This window comes from Manduca sexta, chromosome 26, assembly GCF_014839805.1.
Source record: "Manduca sexta isolate Smith_Timp_Sample1 chromosome 26, JHU_Msex_v1.0, whole genome shotgun sequence".
Taxonomy (NCBI): domain Eukaryota; kingdom Metazoa; phylum Arthropoda; class Insecta; order Lepidoptera; family Sphingidae; genus Manduca; species Manduca sexta.
The window spans coordinates 2,663,713-2,683,037 of NC_051140.1; the positions used below are offsets into that span (position 1 = coordinate 2,663,713).

A 19,325-nucleotide genomic window follows, 5' to 3' on the forward strand; every position below is an offset into this window, starting at 1 on the left:
GACACCGATATGCCGACCATCAGGCACTTAATGCACATAGCCAGCAGACGCTATTTCGATAAGGCGGTCAATCACCCGAATCCGTTAATCCGACTAAATTCTAAATACACTCCATTCGACCGCGCGAAATGGAGAAGACCGCGTTCAGTACTATCAGATCCAGAGGACGATATAACTCTGGCAATCCGTAGAAAGCACGAGCTGCTTAAAAAGCTCAAACACTCCACACGACCGCTGCTTCGTCCTCGCCGCCGAGGACCTCGCCGCGTCCCCCGTCCTCCCGACCCTTCTGATAATTCCGGCCCGGGCGCCGATGTAATCATGGTAGACTGTTAGGTCGTTTCTCGCACCTTTCGCGTTTCCATAATCGTTGATGTCCCCAAAACATCTTCTCTCAGTGGCCGTCCTGAGCCGAGGCCGTGACCCTTTAGAGGGTCGCCCTCAGCATGGTCATTTAAGGGCTCGCAGTGCCTAAAGCACGCACCCGCAAGACCGATGTGTTTGTATAAGCCGGCCCTGCCAGGCTAACAAACGTATGACAGGATCAAAAAAAAAAAAATTCTAATTACTGATTGTACCGCCACACCACTATGACCAAAGTAGTGAGGCATAAATATAATTAAATGGGATACTTTTTTTAGCGAGACTTTTATCCCGAAAAACTCCGTTACGAGGGCGAAGCCGCGAATATAAGCTACAATTTTATTTAAACGATAACAGGTCAATACCCATGATACCCCTGGTACTGACCTGTTATCGCGGCAAGATGGCAAAACCCAGTTTTTGCCATCTTCTTCTTTGAGGAAAAATGCATTAATTATCGGTTCGAGACGTATATAAGGACAATTCAGTTCGAGATCTCGTCGCAAAGCCGACGCTAGCGCTTTGGGAACGTTCCGTGGCACGATAATGTTGTTGCTTCTGTATTGTCTTGTGGCGGGTGAGTGTATTTGTTTTCTAATGTTATACGGGGCAGTGGCGAAAGGTGAAATGTATGAAAGAGAACCCGATACAACATATAATATACTAATATATATATATTTTTTATTATTTATTGATCACCAACCAATGTGCACCATTACATGAATGAAATTTAAAAATATTGATAGATTAACTTAATGCCATTGTAATTAAAGGTGAAGACTACATGCGATTGTATATAACTAATAAGTATTAAAATATTTTTTTTTCAAACAATAGAGAATCAACATAAAATCAAATAAAATTAAAATTAAATTAAATTAAATTAAATTAAAATTAAATAAACAAGTAACAATCTTTAGAACTATCCGAAAATAAAAACTTAAAATTATATAATAGGATGTATTATTTAAATTAAAATTCATTAATATAAAGTTAAGATAATGTTAATATAATGTCAAATGCATATAAATAGAACAAATAGAACAATGACTAAAATAGAAGTATGTCATTATATTAAAATTAAGTTTTAAAATAATGTAATTCATCCCAATAAGCATTTCTTAAAGCTACTGATACCGGCAGCGAACAGATCAACTTCCTTAGTTTTGGCAATAGCTTTTAATTCTCGCACAATCCGGTTAATATAATATGCAGGAATGTTGTCTGTAAACCGATCTGATGATAATTAGATTCTATATAAATCTATATATATAAAAGAAAGTTGTGTTAGTTACACTATTTATAATTCAAGAACGGATGAACCGATTTGGCTGAAAATTGGTGACAAGGTAGCTTAGAACCAGGAGACGGACATAGGACTTTTATCCCGTTCCCACGGGAACGGGACGTGACATAAGATGTGGTATAAGAAAGCTAAATTTGGTATGAAGATAGTATAAGACCCGGGGAAGGTTATAGGCTACTATCGTTTATCGTTTTCGTCGTTTCTTTCACTCGCAAGCCTAACCCCACTACCTATAATTATAGACTGCATGGATCCCTCTTAGATAAGAAGAACGTAGTGAAAGATCTTGGTGTTATATTTGATTCAAAATTACTTTTTGATATTCACATCGAGAATATCATAAAAAAAGCAAATAAAGCACTTGGCTTCATTTTGAGATTTTCTTCAGAATTTAAAAGTGTCAAAACATTTAAAATACTGTACTGTTCGTTTGTCCGTACCCACTTGGAATACGCTTCACAGGTATGGAACCCGATCTATAGCATTTATATCGACAGAATTGAACGCGTACAGAAACGTTTTCTACGTTTCATGCAGTTTAAGCTTAAACTACATAAAATGTATTCATCAGATTATATAGATCGATGTAAAAAGCTTCACTTTTTACCCCTTTACGAACGTAGGCGAGTGGCAGACTTGGTGTACCTATTCAAAATTTTTAACGGGACCATTGACTGCCCAGATTTGCTTGGTAGTTTTGGATTAATAACGCGATCTATATTGTTACGTAAACCAAGCCTCCTCTATACACCCCCTGTAACCACCGCGTATAGGCACAACTGCTTCACGATTCGTGCATGTAAGAGCTTTAACGAACTCTGCGGTGATTTTGATTTAGACTTGTTCGCTACCAGTGTCTCTCAACTAAAGAAAAACTTTGCTAACAAATTTTTTGCTTACTTTGTATGGAGCGTGGTGAATTTGTATATGTAATTAAATTTTTTTTTTCTTTTCTATGTAGATTAACCGACCTTTACCTTTTATATCTTACTCTATTTGTGAAAACTTGTAAATGGCCTTCTTATTGTTATTTTTGTTAATATTGTAGTATCTAGCTGTAAGTTTTCCGAATAAATATAAAATAAAAATAAAAAATAATCCCGGGAAAATATATAGTGGGACTTTTATCCCGGAAAACTTCATCACGCGGGCGAAGCCGCGAGCAAAAGCTAGTTCTTCATAAAGGGAAGCCTGCAGGAATCGGATATCGGATTATATGGACCCTCAGCCACCGAGGGCGATGTCCTTCTATAATCGTTAAGGCCTCAAGCAAACGGCCTTGCGTTCGCTGTTGCACATACATCAACAAGTTACTTTGTCTATATTTTCACAACTCGCAGACTTTGAGCGCGAACACTAAATTTTTAAACTATTATAAATAAAGAATCACTTTTTGAATGACGCATTAGCTTTTGAATGGTATCATTAGTATTTAAAATAAAAAATAATGTATTTAAAACAAAACTTAATAAACTGATTTCAAGTGTTTAGGGCAAGCATCATAACTGACTATATAGTGAATTATTAAGCATGTCAATATGAGATATTTTTTTATTATAAACGGTCAAACAACGGTAGAAAAGTGTATTAGACATGTAGTTGGTATTGCAACATGGAAATACAATACTGCTATTTTTAAAAGGTTTGCATACACTAAGGAGAAATCCAAGTTGTCGATACGCTTTATTGATCATATAATCGTAATGGTATTTGAAAGGTAGTTTATAATCTAAAATTATTCCAAGGTTGCGAATATGGTCCATCCTTACAAATGTGTAATTTTTCAAACTATATGCATATTCTACAGGATCACGTTTACGAGTATAACTCATAACAAAACACATCTATTTATTCATTTATTATGTTTAAACTCTCTTCACTTTCTTTATATTCTACTTGCGATGTAGAAGTAAGTTGACTGGGAGAAAATGGCTGCGGCATTAAGTCCGCCATGTACAATATTTAATTGTATTATATACTAGCGACCCGCCCCGGCTTCGCACGGGTGCAATGCTGATACTAAATACACTACAGAAAAACTGTGAACGTTGTATATAAAAACATAGCGGCCCGCTCTGGCTTCGCACGGGTATAACATAACAAAATAACAGTATTTCTCCACTATTTAATGGATGTTATTATTATACATATAAACCTTCCTCTTGAATCACTCTATCTATGAAAAAAAAAAAACGCATCAATATCCGTTGCGTAGTTTTAAAGATTTAAGCATACATAGGGACACAGAAAGCGACTTTGTTTTATACTATGTACTATGTAGTGATGATGAATTGCGAATAAATAAATAGAAGTAATATATAGTCTTTAATTAATGCCATGCGTTGTATATTTCTTGTTTATTTCCTTAATAGCGTTAAGTCGCTAAAGCCAGACGATGAGGTCCAACGATAAAAAAAAACTACCAGTTTGACTGCAACTATCTAATTTCTGCGAAAGGCTACTCCACTTATCGTAAAGTGCAGTGGGGTCAAATTGCCGTGCCGGTATATAAAAAAAGACAATAAATGTCAACTTGAGAACTACTCAAAGGTGAGATTGATTTATTAAGATGGCCCTCACGTCCTGTTGTACAAGTTTCCAATCAATTTTATTTGACAAGTTTTTATTTAAAATGACATCACGTTTGTTAGTTAGCCTGGCAAAGGCCAGCTTATACAAACACACTGGACTTTTGGGTGATCGCGTTAGGCGATCGATATCGATAAAGTAAGCGACCATGCTGAGAGCAACTCACTAACGGGTTACAAACCTCGGCTCAGGACGGTCACTGGGAGTCACGTGTGTTAATTGGTGTGAAGTATTGTCGGTTTTTTTTTTTAATGACTACCGCTGATATCCTGACGCGAGTCGGCTTATTCAGCTGCACCGGTCTTCCGGGTGAACGATTTAGGCGCTCCAGCCCGTTAAATTTAAACGACCATGCTGAGGGCACCCCCGAGTGGGGTACGGACCTCGGCTCAGGGCGGTCGTTGGGAGAGGACAGAGATATCATCGGTTAGGGGAATGTTTTAAAGTCTTAGCTTGTGACGTCCGCGGGGACGTCAGGGTTTACATCAACACTCGGGTTGAGATTGACAGGGTCGGGAGGGCGGGGGGCGCGGCGAGGTCCTCGACGGCGAGGACGGAAGCGCGGTCTTGTATCGTGTGTGAGTTTCAATAACTCGTGCTTGCGTTTTATGGCCAAAGTGATCGCGTTGTCTGGGTCGTTCAGGACGGAGCGCGGGCGTCTCCATTTCGCGCGATCGAATGGTGTCGGTATTACGAGGGTTGTATATATAACTATTCCTACTGTCTTGGGTGTATTTTGCGCCATTGTGTTTAATTTCTATAGGCAGACCGGGTTTTTTTTCAAAAAGCGACTTTCTACGAGTCGTGTAACCTTCCAAATTAGTAGAAGTCAGCTTGCCTGTATTGTTTACATGGTAAAAGTCAACGTCAGCAAGTAATCTAGCTACAGACCTCGCTTAATGTGGTAACGTTGGTTGCAGCCTCCGCGCCGTTCTTTATTGCAGCGGACCAAGGCAGCCCTGACCTGCCTTTAGCTACCGAACCACCAACAGGTAAAAATTTAAAAAATTGTACAATTGTAAAATGTTTGGACATTTTGTAACTTTGACTATGCGGATGACCAACACCTCAGTCCACCCCGTGACCACGAAGACTGCAAAACTTCCGAAAGGTCGGGAGAAAATTATAATATATTAACCGCCTCATTTATAATATGAGCCCTGTGTTATACTGTCCCACTGTTGGGCACGGGCCTCCTCTACTACTGAGAGGGAATAGGCCTTAGTCCACCATACTGGCCTAGTGCGATGTTTCCTCACGATGTTTTCCTTCACCGTTAAAGCAAGCGATAATTCACAAAGAATACACACATATTTTTTTTTAGAAAACTCAGAGGTGTGTGCCCTTGGGATTTGAACCTGCGAGCTTTCGTCTCGGCAGTCCTTTCCACAACTAACTAGGCTACCGCCTCATTTATTTTAGTGAAATTAATATAAAGAAATATCAGTAAGAAGTAAGATTTATTTCAGAATGCGGAACAATAGCACCTGATGATAGCTTAGTATTAGATGGGTCCGTTGGTAAAAGTGACAAATTACCTTGGTATGCTATTATCTACACAACCACCACCCGGCCATACAAGCAGATCGGTGGAGGAACCCTCATCACTCCTTCAGTAGTAATCTCAGGTGAGAATGCTTTAGGTGTCCTTTAGTTATACACTAAACAGGAAAAAAAATTGCGATAATATTTTAGGTCCTTCGGTAGCGTAGTTGTCCTACATGCGTGGTACAGCAGCGCTTTGAGGTTCTGGGTTCGAATCCCGGGTCGGGCTAAGTGATATTTGGGTGTTTCTGCTCAGTATGATCCCTGAGTCTGGAATTTGTGCCCGATATGGCAATGGGCTCGCCCCTATCACATCATGGGACGGAATACACTTCGCAAGAAGTGGGTGCCGTGATTACGCCACTGCATACCCCTTCGGGGATCAATGCGTGATATGTATGTATGTTTTACATAGGTTCCTGGATGTTTCATGAGATTTAGACTAGAATCTATCTATTATAAAGTTTATATTAAATCTAGACCGAGGATAAAGCTCAAATTATCCTTACGTAGATTTAACAAACCGAATTCAACTTCCAAGATTCGTTTTTTAATCCACCACAAACACGAGCGGTCAAGAGTTCCCACTCTGAATATTATGAAACGCCTTTCGAAGGTACTCATCCCGCGAAACAAGATTTATATCAAAATATAATAAACGTATATTCTTTGCTAACAAAGATTTACCGACAATGGTGACTTTTCAGCCGCTCACTGTTTCTGGCGCAATGGTGAGGTTCCATCTAAGGATAATTACGCCGTGGCGCTCGGCAAGACCCATAGTGCTTGGAATAGCCATGCCGATGTAAACGCTCACAAGTCTGATGTGAGTGATATGATCTTTTTTCACTACTCTCATTGATGAGACGAGCATCCCGCTCGCCTACATTAAATATACATTTATAACAGTAGATACACCGTACAGAAGTTTGAAATACAAAATATTGCGAGCCACTTTATTGGACTCGCCATTTATATAAATTGTTAAGTATCGTAATGTCCAATTACCCTGGCTACAATACAAATGCATAATAAAATAAAACTGAGACTGCATGAAATGTTATGCTAAGGGATATATTCAAAATGTTTTCAACGTAAATTTCAGGTAAAAGAAATACACATACCACCGCAGTTTAAGGGAAGGAACACTAATTATCGGAATGATATAGCAATCGTGGTCATGTCAGACCCTGTGACCTACAAAGTGGACATCCGCCCTATCTGTTTGAACTTCGATGTACAATTTGAAAGACTGCAATTAAAAGACGGCATTATGGGGAAGGTAGGTCTCTTATTTGCATAATAACAATAATTATAGTTAGGCGTTGCTGTGATAAAATAAAGACCTTTTTTTCTACTGATAAAGCAAACCCATCATTTTTGTTGATTATGCTATACTTTGAACTGACAGTTACCTACTGTAGCATCTGATATTATAGTATATTTGCTCTTACGAGTTAATGTGTGACGCCTTACTGGTTAGTTAAAGTTTCTTTACTCGATGGTTGTATGAGTGTCGCCAGCCCCGTGCGACTCATGCGCGTGCGACTCGCGGCACATATTTATATGTTTGTGCGTTTACAAACGGAAAATAATAAACTATACCATCATTCCTTAACACAGTTTTATTACAATTCCTACATTTTTAATTGTATACTAAAATGTTGGTTACCTAGTACGTTAGTTAAACTGTAAAATTACCAAAAATTTACTGAATTTATTTTTTACTTATTCGCACCAATCTGTCCAGATCGGCACATGGAATGTAAGTCGTGAGACACTGAAACTATCGAAAACATTAAAAGTGGTGGAGAATCCATACATTGACGCAGCGACTTGTATTAGTGAGTCTCCGGCAAGCTTCAGAAATTCCATCACTGCGGACAAAATATGCATCGGATACGTTAACGGTAAGCTATACAACAAACATAAAGAAAAAGAAAACAGTCGAATTGAGAACCTCTTCCTTTTGTTGAAGTCTGTTATTAAATAGTTCCAAAAGCAGCATCGCAATTAGTTATGTAATAAGGTAGTCATCGATAATCAGAATAATGAGTAAGAATGAGCGTATGTGATGAGGTTATCTTGCTATCTCTTTTTTATATCTGCATCGTAATGGCCAGAACGTCACTTCTAAGGAAAGGCATGTCTTCTTTGCTTGACAGTAACCACGCCCATTTAATTTGAATCGCTTTTAACTTACTTAAGTTTGAGCAGATCTTGATTATTAAAGAGAATATATAAAGTTATCAACCTATCATATTCTTTCATAGATCGTATAAAACTGGACGAACATGTCCATCGAAATCAGATTGGTCATCAGCTACAGATATAACATAATCCCAAAATAACCTTTCGATCCAGTTAATGTTTGTAGAAATTAATATAAGTATTTAATAGTTTATGATTGGTTCTAGGCACCGGGCTATGTAGAGGTGATGGCGGCGCTGGGGTGGCTTTCCCTAGCCAGGAACAAGGAGTGCAACGTTACTACCTCAGAGGTGTTATATCTACAGCCCATACCAGCGATGATGGCAACTTATGTGCAGATGGATTTGTAACTGCCACTGCTATAGGCCATCATGAACATTTTATCAAACAGTTTATAAGCGATTAGGATGGTGGAATGTTTAAAAATACAAGAGTGTGAGGCAGTGATGAAGGGTCCGTACTACCCGATTCTTGCTGGCTTCCGTTTCGTAATTAACGTAAAATCTAATTATCATTAGAATATTTTGGAAAACCTTAGGGTTACCTTTCGGAAAACTTCACCGTTTGCCACTGGTGTGAAGATCTGTCCCCCCATAAACTGATGGGAAATTGTATGTAGGTACTCGAGTTATAATTTCTTTTTATACGTGCGTTTAAGTTCCATTACAACTTACCAATTTTATGAATAAATATTTAATAAACAATTAACAAAATTAATTCACGTTTTTTATTTGTGTTGAATTATAAGGAGTACTGATAAGAAATTTATGGTTTGTCCTCTGGGGCCGAGAACAAAGTACGCCGATGTGTGTGTTCAACTGCCGGTGACGGTCGGTGGCGTAGCTGTAAAACGTACTTGGGACCAGTACAACGCGCTGAGGTCCTGGGTCCGAATCCCAGGGGGTGGGGGGGGGGTCAAATACATTAGCTTATAGTCGCCCAACGTGCTATGGAAAGAGCTGTGCTCAGAGTCTCTCTGAAGGACAAAATTCGGAACGAAGTGATCCGTCAGAGAACCAAGGTGCCCGACTAGCTCTGAGAGTTAGTATAGGTAGTAGTAGGTAGTAAGTAGTAGGCTGAAGTGGCAATGGGCTGGCCAGTGGCGACATATGTCGCAGAACAGATAACTGCTGGAGTAAGCGAGTTCTGGAGTGGAGACCGCGTCTTAGCAAACGTAGCGTGGGACGCCCTCTGGCCAGATAGCGGGACGACTTACACAAGAGAGCTCGCAGCGGCTGGATGCATAAAGCAGCAGTCCGGGCTGTGTGGCGCACCTTGAGAGAGGCCTATATCCAGCGGTGAAATGTAACGGGCTGATGATGATATAGATACAATAAAGTACTTGTTTGTGTTATGTTTGCTGTGTGTACTATTATTGCAAGTCTATAGGTATGAAAGGCATGAAAATTAAACGCAGTTTGTAGGTTTCGCTTCAAAAAGTCTTAATTATTTAATTTTTATTTGTTCAATTACAATTAGATTATATGATATCGGATAGGCGAGAAACAGACGTTTGACTATCAAAGTTACTTTTACTGAATCGCTGTATTAAGAAAGAATTTATTGAGAAGAGGTGGACAATCTATATCATCATAGAATTTAACAGTAATATTGGTTATAGGTACATCAGAATAACATATAGGCTACAAGTTACAATGATTTTGTGTAATTTGGTCATAATATAACGATACATATCAAGTGAGTCGAAAAAATTGGTATTTTGGTGTACGCTGCCTAGACCGTTGGAGTTAAATAAAGAGGATGTACTGTAACTGTCTTAAACAGTTCTAAATAAAAGTCCGCAACAGCATATATCTACCTTTTATGTGGAAGCCACTATGAATAAAATAGTGAGCCATAAATATAATTAAATCTGTGGCGGTACAATCAATGCATACACCGCCATCTCGTCAAGATCGCAGGAACTGCAAGATGATCGGTGCGATGACACAACTATAGTGATTTATCGCATAGCAATCACGCAAGATGGCAACAGAAGATCCCGAATTACGCTTGCACAATTTGAGCGAAGCGTTGCATATATACCACCTCCGAATAGGAAGCGTCTGAGGTGCCGCGGCGGGTCAGGCGTATCATCTGCCTGGCTGGGAATCTTCGCCTTCCATAGAGAAACGTAACCATCTGTTCCTGTACAGCGGTGTCAACCTATTCGCTGCTAATAATCGGATACTATTTTAGCAGGACTATCCGAGGTCCAACAAGGCCTCCAGGCCAAGGGCATCGCAGCCCTAGAGGTGCACCGGATGCACCGTAAATCGCGTTTGTCACGACGTGGCATCCAGTACGAGATGGTCCTCGCCATCTTAGCTACCCCCGCAGACGTAAAAGCTCTTTACGAGCTACGCGACATCTCGGGCCTCGGCGGCTTCACCGTCGAGACCCCACATAAGACTAGCGAGGTTGCGCAGTGTCACAACTGCCAGAAGTATGGCCACAACTCGCGTGGCTGTCGCCTCCCCGCCAGGTGCGTCAAGTGCCTCGGCGAGCACGGCACGTCAGAGTGCCCGCGTCCGAAAGATAGGTCCCAGTGCACGGAGCCGCCTTCGTGCACCAACTGCCGGCAATCTGGCCATCCGGCCAATTACCGGGGGTGCCCACGGGCACCCAAATTCAAATCAAATTATAGGGCTCCTAGAGCCAATCAGGCCCCTAAGGCAAAGGCCCCTCAGGCCGAAAAATTCATTTTGGCCCCAGCCCCGACACGTAATCCGTGGTTTCCCACCGCGGTACGTGCCGACTCGCGTCCCCAGGCCCAGGGCGGTGGTTCTCCCGGAGGATCTCCCGCCACCCCGGCCACACCAGCAGCAGCGGCGGCCACTGTTCCCGCTCCCGTCCCAACGCCCTCGACCTCCAAGGCTACCTCCTCCAAGGTAGCCAAGTCGAAGGCTCCCGCACCATCCAAACCCCAGGTGGCGGCGACTCCGGCGTCTAGCGGCGCGGCTCCTTCATTCTCTCTGGTTTCCCCAGAGATTATCGAACTCCACGCGCTGATCCACGACTGCTCGTCCAAAATGAAGGCACTGGGTCACTCTGACTCCGTCCTTTTCGCCCAAATTTATAACGCGCAACAGCGCATATTCCAGCCTCACCATGGAATCCATTTTCTCTCCGTAATGGCTTCTCCAAACGGAAATAACCCATCGCGACTCAAGCCTCGCTCCCTCAGAGTGGGCTTTTTCAACCTTAATGGTTTACGCGGCCAACGAGCCGAACTCTCAGACTTTGCTCGCGATCATAAATTGGACGTCTTCCTCCTCCAGGAAACGTTCCTCAAACCCTCCCAACGAAGTCCCAAACTTCCCAATTTTAATCTGGTGCGAAACGATCGCATCAATGGCCCTAAAGGTGGCACTCTCATATATTTTAAAAGGTCCCTGCATTGCATACCTCTCGACCCCCCCGAAAGCGTGAGCAACATTGAGGCTTCAGTGTGCAGGCTTTCTATGACAGGACACCCGCCGATCACTCTGATCTCGGCCTACCTCTCACCCAGTAAGGAGCTTCACTCCAACGAACTTGTTACATTACTTAGTATGGGGGAGTCCGTCCTTCTGGCGGGCGACCTTAACGCCAAGAACACTCTCTGGAACTGCAACTCTACCAACGGTAGGGGTGCGGTGCTCGAGAGCTGTCTTGACGAAATTGATATGAGCATTCTGGTTCCTTCTGAACCTACGCACTACAGTTTTATGAACGATAGTTACAGACCCGATATATTAGATATAGCACTCGTAAGGAACGTATGTCTCAGCGTGCGTTCCCTGCGAGTGTTTCACGAATTAGATTCAGACCACAGACCTGTGATCTTAAATTTAGCCCCTCATAACGGTCCCTCAGACACAGGTCCCAACGATCGGGTGAAAGTGTCGACGAATTGGCGGCTCTTGAGCACCAAACTCGCCGACACTTCATCTAATGATCTCGCCTCTATTCCGCCCAACATCGTGACTTGCGAGGAAACGACCGGCGCGATTCGCTCCTTCACCAACCATCTCCACCACGTCTTGAGCGAAAGCTCCGAGAGGGTGCCCGAGACCGGCAACGGCCAAGGGCATCTTCCCGATGACGTGAGATGGGTGCTGAGGAGGCGAAACGCAGCACTTAAAGCCTGCGTGTCTGACCCCTCCCCGGATCGACGACGTCTCGCGCGTTACCTCCAACGTGAGGCCAGACGTCGCGTAAAGGACGCCGTCGATTCGAGGTGGGAACAGCACTTGTCGGAAATCAAACCGACCGATACGGCTTTTTGGAAGCTGGTCCGCTCTTTCAAGAGAAAGGATGTGGCCTCTTTTCCTCCGCTCAATCGTCCGAATCAACGCCCCGCGTTTGACGACGACGAGAAAGCGGAATTATTAGCCTCCACCCTGCAGTCTCAATGCTCGCTCGAATCCATTCCCGTAGACCGCGATCATCTTGTTGCGGTAGACACATACGTCGAAAGTAGGAACGCGATCCCTTCGCCGCCTATTCTGCGACCGCTACAAACAACAATTGACCCGGATGTCGACGCGCCCCCCGACCCCCTCGCGCCGGTGACGATCGAAGAAGTCGTCACTCTGATCAAGGCACTTAATAGGCGAAAAGCCCCCGGGGCTGACGGTATCCCCACTAGGTTACTGAAAATGCTACCGGGGCATCTGGTCAAAATCCTTGCTGACATCCTCAATGCAGCATTTCCAGAACTGCTACTTTCCTGAGGCCTGGAAAGAAGCAGTCGTGATAGGGATTCACAAGCCGGGCAAACCCGCATCAGATCCGGCCTCTTATAGGCCCATTAGCCTCCTTAGCACGATAGGGAAACTTTATGAGCGGATCGTCCTCGACCGTCTCAAAATAGTAGCCAATTCTCACAATCTGCTCCCTCCGGAGCAGTTTGGTTTCCGTAATAGGCACAGTTGCGTGCATCAGATATTCCGCATCACGGAGCATGTCTACTCCAAATTTAAGTTAGGATTTTATACCGGTGCTCTCTTCTTCGATGTTGAGAAAGCATTCGACAAAGTGTGGCACAACGGCTTGCTGTACAAGCTGTACACTCTCAACGTGCCCACACAGCTCGTGCACATCATACGAGAATTTTTGTCGAATCGCGGTTTCAAATATCGCGTCGAGGGCACCCTCTCCTCCAGACATACCATCTCGGCCGGAGTCCCGCAAGGCTCCGCGCTATCACCCTTTCTCTTCTCGCTATATAGGTACTAGCGATATTCCAAAATTCAAAGACGCCCATCTGGCGCTATTCGCGGACGATACGGCGATCTACGCTTCACGTAGAGAGCCGGAACATGTGGTGCGCACTTTGCAGGCCGCCGCCGACCAGCTCGGCGAGTGGTTTCGCAAATGGCGCATCACCGTCAACCCCTCCAAAAGTCAAGCTATCCTATTCTATAGGAAGTTTCAGAGAGAAGCGCCTAACGCTTCAGTTAGATTGTCTGGCCAGATCATCCCTTGGACCCATAAGGTCAAATATCTAGGTGTGATCCTTGATCAGAAGTTGACCTTCGTCTCACACGTAAATGCGGTACGCGCGCGAGCCGCATTCGCGATGGGCCAGCTCCACTGGCTCTTAAACAGTAAAAGTAAGATGTCTATCCGCAACAAGATTAGGATCTTCACTACGTGCGTTAGACCGATCATGACGTACGTGTCCCCAGTATTCGCGCATGCACCGCCTGCTCGACTTAAGCGTCTGCAGGTGTTGCAAAACAAATTTCTCAGACGTGCACTCGATACCCCGTGGTACGTTCGCAATCGCAACCTCCACGTGGACACCGATATGCCGACCATCAGGCACTTTATGCACATGGCCAGCAGACGCTATTTCGATAAGGCGGTCAATCACCCGAACCCGTTAGTCCGACTCAATTCTAAATACACTCTATTTGACCGCGCCAAATGGAGAAGACCGCGTTCAGTACTATCAGATCCAGAGGACGATATCACTCTGGCAATACGTAGAAAGCACGAGCTGCTTAAAAAGCTCAAACACTCCACACGACCGTTGCTCCGTCCTCGCCGCCGAGGACCTCGCCGCGTCCCCGTCCTCCCGACCCTTCTGATAATTCCGGCCCGGACGCCGATGTAATCATGTTAGATTGTTAGGTCGTTTTCGCACCTTTCGCGTTTCCATAAACGTTGATGTCCCCAAAACATCTTCTCTCAGTGGCCGTCCTGAGCCGAGGTCGTGACCCTTTAGAGGGTCGCCCTCAGCATGGTCACTTAAGGGCTCGCAGTGCCTAAAGCACGCACCCGCAAGACCGGTGTGTTTGTATAAGCCGGCCCTTGCCAGGCTAACAAACGTATGACAGAAACAAAAAAAAAAAAAAAAAAAACTTGTACAGCAAGCCGTTGTGCCACACTTTGTCGAATGCTTTCTCAACATCGAAGAAGAGAGCACCGGTATAAAATCCTAACTTGAATTTAGAGTAGACATGCTCCGTGATGCGGAGTATCTGATGCACGCAACTGTGCCTATTACGGAAACCAAACTGCTCCGGAGGGAGCAGATTGTGAGAATTGGCTACTATTTTGAGACGGTCGAGGACGATCCGCTCATAAAGTTTCCCTATCGTACTAAGGAGGCTAATGGGCCTATAAGAGGCCGGATCTGACGCGGGTTTACCCGGCTTGTGAATCCCTATCACGACTGCTTCTTTCCAGGCCTCAGGAAAGTAGCAGTTCTGGAATGCTGCATTGAGGATGTCAGCAAGAATCTTGACCAGATGCCCCGGTAGCATTTTCAGTAACCTAGTGGGGATACCGTCAGCCCCGGGGCTTTTCGCCTATTTAGTGCCTTGATCAGAGTGACGACTTCTTTGATCGTCACCGGCGCGAGGGGTCGGGGGCGCGTCGACGTCCGGGTCGATTGTTTGTAACGGTCGCGGAATAGGCGGCGAAGGGATCGCGTTCCTACTTTCGACAAAAGAGTCTACCGCAACAAGATGATCGTGGTCTACGGGAGTTGTTTCGAGCGAGCATTGAGACTGCAGGGTGGAGGCTAATAATTCCGCTTTCTCGTCGTCGTCAAACGCGGGGCGTTGATTCGGACGATTGAGCGGAGGAAAAGAGGCCACATCCTTTCTCTTGAAAGAGCGGACCAGCTTCCAAAAGGCCGTGTGGGTCGGTTGGATTTCCGACAAGTGCTGCTCCCACCTCGAATCGACGGCGTCCTTTACGCGACGTCTGGCCTCACGTTGGAGGTAACGCGCGAGACGCCGTCGATCCGGGGAGGGTCAGACACGCAGGCCTTTAGTGCTGCGTTTCGCCTCCTCAGCACCCATCTCACGTCATCGGGAAGATGCCCTTGACCGTTGCCGGTCTCGGGCACCCTCTCGGAGCTTTCGCTCAAGACGTGGTGTAGATGGTTGGTGAAGGAGCGAATCGCGCCGGTCGTTTCCTCGCGAGTCACGATGTTGGGCGGAATAGAGGAGAGAACATCAGATGAAGTGTCGGCGAGTTTGGTGCTCAAGAGCCGCCAATTCGTCGACACTTTCACCCTGTCGTTAGGACCTGTGTCTGAGGGACCGTTATGGGGGGCTAGTTCTAGGATCACAGGTCTGTGGTCTGAATCTAACTCGTGTACCACTCGCAGGAACGCACGTTGAGACATACGTTCCTTACGAGTGCAATATCTAAGATATCGGGTCTGAAACTATCGTTCATGAAACTATAGTGCGTGGGTTCAGAAGGAACCAGAATGCTCATGTCAATTTCGTCAAGACAGCTCTCGAGTACCGCACCCCTACCGTTGGTAGAGTTGCAGTTCCAGAGAGTGTTCTTGGCGTTAAGGTCGCCCGCCAGAAGGACGGACTCCCCATACTGAGTAGGGTTATTAGTTCGTTGGAGTGAAGCTCCTTACTAGGTGTGAGATAGGCCGAGATCAGAGTGATCGGCGGGTGTCCTGTCATAGAAAGCCTGCACACTGAAGCCTCAATGCTGCTCAGGCTTTCGGGGGGGTCGAGAGGTATGCAATGCAGGGACCTTTTGTAGTATATGAGAGTGCCACCTTTAGGGCCATTGGTGCGATCGTTTCGCACGAGATTGAAATTGGGAAGTTTGGGACTGCGTTGGGAGGGTTTCAGGAACGTTTCCTGGAGGAGGAAGACGTCCAATTTATGATCGCGAGCAAAGTCTGAGAGTTCGGCTCGTTGGCCGCGTAAACCATTAAGGTTGAAAAAGCCCACTCTGAGGGAGCGAGGCTTGAGTCGCGATGGGTTATTACCGTTTGGAGAAGCCATTACGGAGAGAAAATGGATTCAATCGTGAGTTGGTAGATGCGCTGTTGCGCGTTATAAATTTGGGCGAAAAGGACTGAGTCAGAGCGACCCAGTGCCTTCATTTTTGACGCGCAATCGTGAATGAGCGCGTGGAGTTCGATGATCTCTGGGGAAACCAGAGAGAAGGAGAGGGACGGAGAAGCCGCGCCGCTAGACGCCGGAGTCGCCGCCACCTGAGGTTTGGATGGTGCGGGAGCCTTCGACTTGACTACCTTGGAAGAGGTAGCCTTGGAGGTCGAGGGCGTTGGGACGGGAGCGGGAACAGTGGCCGCCGCTGCTGGTGTTGTGGCCGGGGTGGCGGGAGATCCTCCGGGAGAACCACCGCCCTGGGCCTGGGGACGCGAGTCGGCACGTACCGTGGCGGGAAACCACGGGTTACGTGTCGGGGCTGGGGCCAAAACGAATTTTTCGGCCTGAGGGGCCTTGGCCTTAGGGGCCTGATTGGTCCTATAATTGGACTTGTATTTGGGTGCCCGTGGGCACCCCCGGTAATTGGCTGGATGGCCAGATTGTCGGCAGTTAGTGCACGAAGGCGGCTCCGTGCACTGAGTCCTATCTTTAGGGCGCGGGCACTCTGACGTGCCGTGTTCGCCGAGGCACTTAACGCACCTGGCAGGGAGGCGACAGCCACGCGAATTGTGACCATACTTTTGGCAGTTGTGACACTGCGCAACCTCGCTAGTCTTATGTGGGGTCTCGACAGTGAAGCCGCCGAGACCCGAGATGTCGCGTAGCTCGTAAAGAGCTTTTACGTCTGCGGGGTAGCTAAGATGGCGAGGACCATCTCGTACTGAATGCCACGTCGTGACAAACGCGATTTGCGGTGCATCCGGTGCACCTCTAGGGCTGCGATGCCCTTGGCCTGGAGGCCTTGTTGGACCACGGCGGCCGACATTTGGAGAGGTATGCCACGGATGACATACCTATAGCGGCGCTCGTCCGGGAGCGCAAAGGTGTAATAATGATAGCGCTTGCTATCAAGAAATTTGGTCAACTCGCGGTGGTCGCTAATTGACCCGGGCTGGAGGGACAGCAGTTTTTGGCCACTGTTCCGGGGAAACAGGTCGCTTGGACGCGCAAGCGACGGGGACAGCGGAAAGCTGGGGTGCGCCTGGATCGGAATCCATGGCGAGGTCGGGATCGACGGCGTCGGCCGGGCTCCCGGGCGGACTAGATCCGTCCGAGGACCCGGACGACTCCGACGAGTCCGAGGAAGCGGGTGACTCAGGTGAGTCAATAGAGGACGCGGGTGAAGCGGGCGACTCCGGCGAGTCAGGCACCGCACGGGGCTCGTTGGCGACCAATATCGAGCGCACGTATGAGCTGAATATTGGGTCGTCCCTAATGTAGGAGGCGAGGGCTGTCAGCATGGCGTGTTTTGCCTTGTTGACATCCGACGCTGGCTCGTCAGTGTCCATAGGCCTAGATTCTGCCATTGCGGGCGAATCCGGGCCTAGGGGCACTTAAAAATAGTATATTGTAAAAGGGCCGCGAGTGGGTTCGGGACCCGGGTGCGTTCCGCCTGGGAAAGAACCCACAAGAAACCAGGCGGCTATCGCACAGAGAGCGAACGCGTGATTTTACGTGAAACGAACAAACGTCCCCGGGTGGGTGTGCCCGGGGTTGTGTGCGTGAGTGACCCTCCCCGCCGGGTGTAGGCGAGGGGGGATGTACTTAAAAATAGATGTGCCCTAAGCTTGTCTCCCTTTGCCAATCTTATTGTGCGAAAGGGTTCCTAACAATCCGTGCGACGTAAACGGTATTGGACCTTTTTAGGGGTCCGCACGCTCAACCGTCACACGGGATGGAGTGAAAGGGATAGGGTAGGGTTGGGAAGGAGATATGCGGGGGAAACTGTGGTGTGTCTCCACAGCTTCCTTGTCCGCACCGGTCCGGCTTCGCTTTAGCCCTGAGGGGGCGCAGCGCGGGCCGGGTCACCGCTAGCTCGGCTTGTTATCACCGTTAGGTTTACCACCGAGCTAACCCTGAAGGGGCAAAAATTGTCGAGAAACAGAACAAGGGTTAGACCCTGTCCTGAGAAGGACGCGGCCGGACCCAAACAAAGGACGCAGGTAACAACAGGGACAATGCCCTATTGTTCCCTTTGTCCGTGGCGTGCAGCGAGGTCGCTGCGGTCGTTCCGAGCAGGTACTCGGAAACGGAACAATGGCTTACCGAGCAGGTACTCGGTAAGACCAAAGGGACCGTTCGAGGCGGGTGCTCAGAACGGAATGTGTCCTCTTCCTTTTGTTGAAGTCTGTTATTAAATAGTTCCAAAAGCAGCATCGCAATTAGTTATGTAATAAGGTAGTCATCGATAATCAGAATAATGAGTAAGAATGAGCGTATGTGATGAGGTTATCTTGCTATCTCTTTTTTATATCTGCATCGTAATGGCCAGAACGTCACTTCTAAGGAAAGGCATGTCTTCTTTGCTTGACAGTAACCACACCCATTTAATTTGAATCGCTTTTAACTTACTTAAGTTTGAGCAGATCTTGATTATTAAAGAGAATATATAAAGTTATCAACCTATCATATTCTTTCATAGATCGTATAAAACTGGACGAACATGTCCATCGAAATCAGATTGGTCATCAGCTACAGATATAACATAATCCCAAAATAACCTTTCGATCCAGTTAATGTTTGTAGAAATTAATATAAGTATTTAATAGTTTATGATTGGTTCTAGGCACCGGGCTATGTAGAGGTGATGGCGGCGCTGGGGTGGCTTTCCCTAGCCAGGAACAAGGAGTGCAACGTTACTACCTCAGAGGTGTTATATCTACAGCCCAAACCAGCGATGATGGCAACTTATGTGCAGATGGATTTGTAACTGCCACTGCTATCGGCCATCATGAACATTTTATCAAACAGTTTATAAGCGATTAGGATGGTGGAATGTTTAAAAATACAAGAGTGTGAGGCAGTGATGAAGGGTCCGTACTACCCGATTCTTGCTGGCTTCCGTTTCGTAATTAACGTAAAATCTAATTATCATTAGAATATTT

At 46.0% G+C, this 19,325-nt stretch overlaps 2 protein-coding genes across 2 annotated transcripts; one reads left to right on the plus strand and one right to left on the minus strand.

Annotated features, from left to right (window-relative positions):
* Positions 1-828: 828 nt before the first annotated feature.
* Positions 829-8,731, plus strand: LOC115450164 (modular serine protease). The gene is made up of 7 exons (XM_030178149.2): positions 829-940; positions 5,179-5,250; positions 5,728-5,886; positions 6,511-6,629; positions 6,909-7,085; positions 7,554-7,713; positions 8,221-8,731. The coding sequence occupies exons 1-7, from the start codon at positions 910-912 to the stop codon at positions 8,418-8,420; spliced, it is 918 nt and encodes a 305-aa protein (XP_030034009.2). The 5' UTR covers positions 829-909; the 3' UTR covers positions 8,421-8,731.
* A 7,540-nt stretch (positions 8,732-16,271) lies between these two features.
* On the minus strand, positions 16,272-17,206 carry LOC119190684 (flocculation protein FLO11-like). The gene is made up of 2 exons (XM_037443067.1): positions 17,064-17,206; positions 16,272-16,920 (listed from the first exon to the last, which is right to left on the minus strand). The coding sequence occupies exons 1-2, from the start codon at positions 17,204-17,206 to the stop codon at positions 16,272-16,274; spliced, it is 792 nt and encodes a 263-aa protein (XP_037298964.1).
* Positions 17,207-19,325: the final 2,119 nt, after the last annotated feature.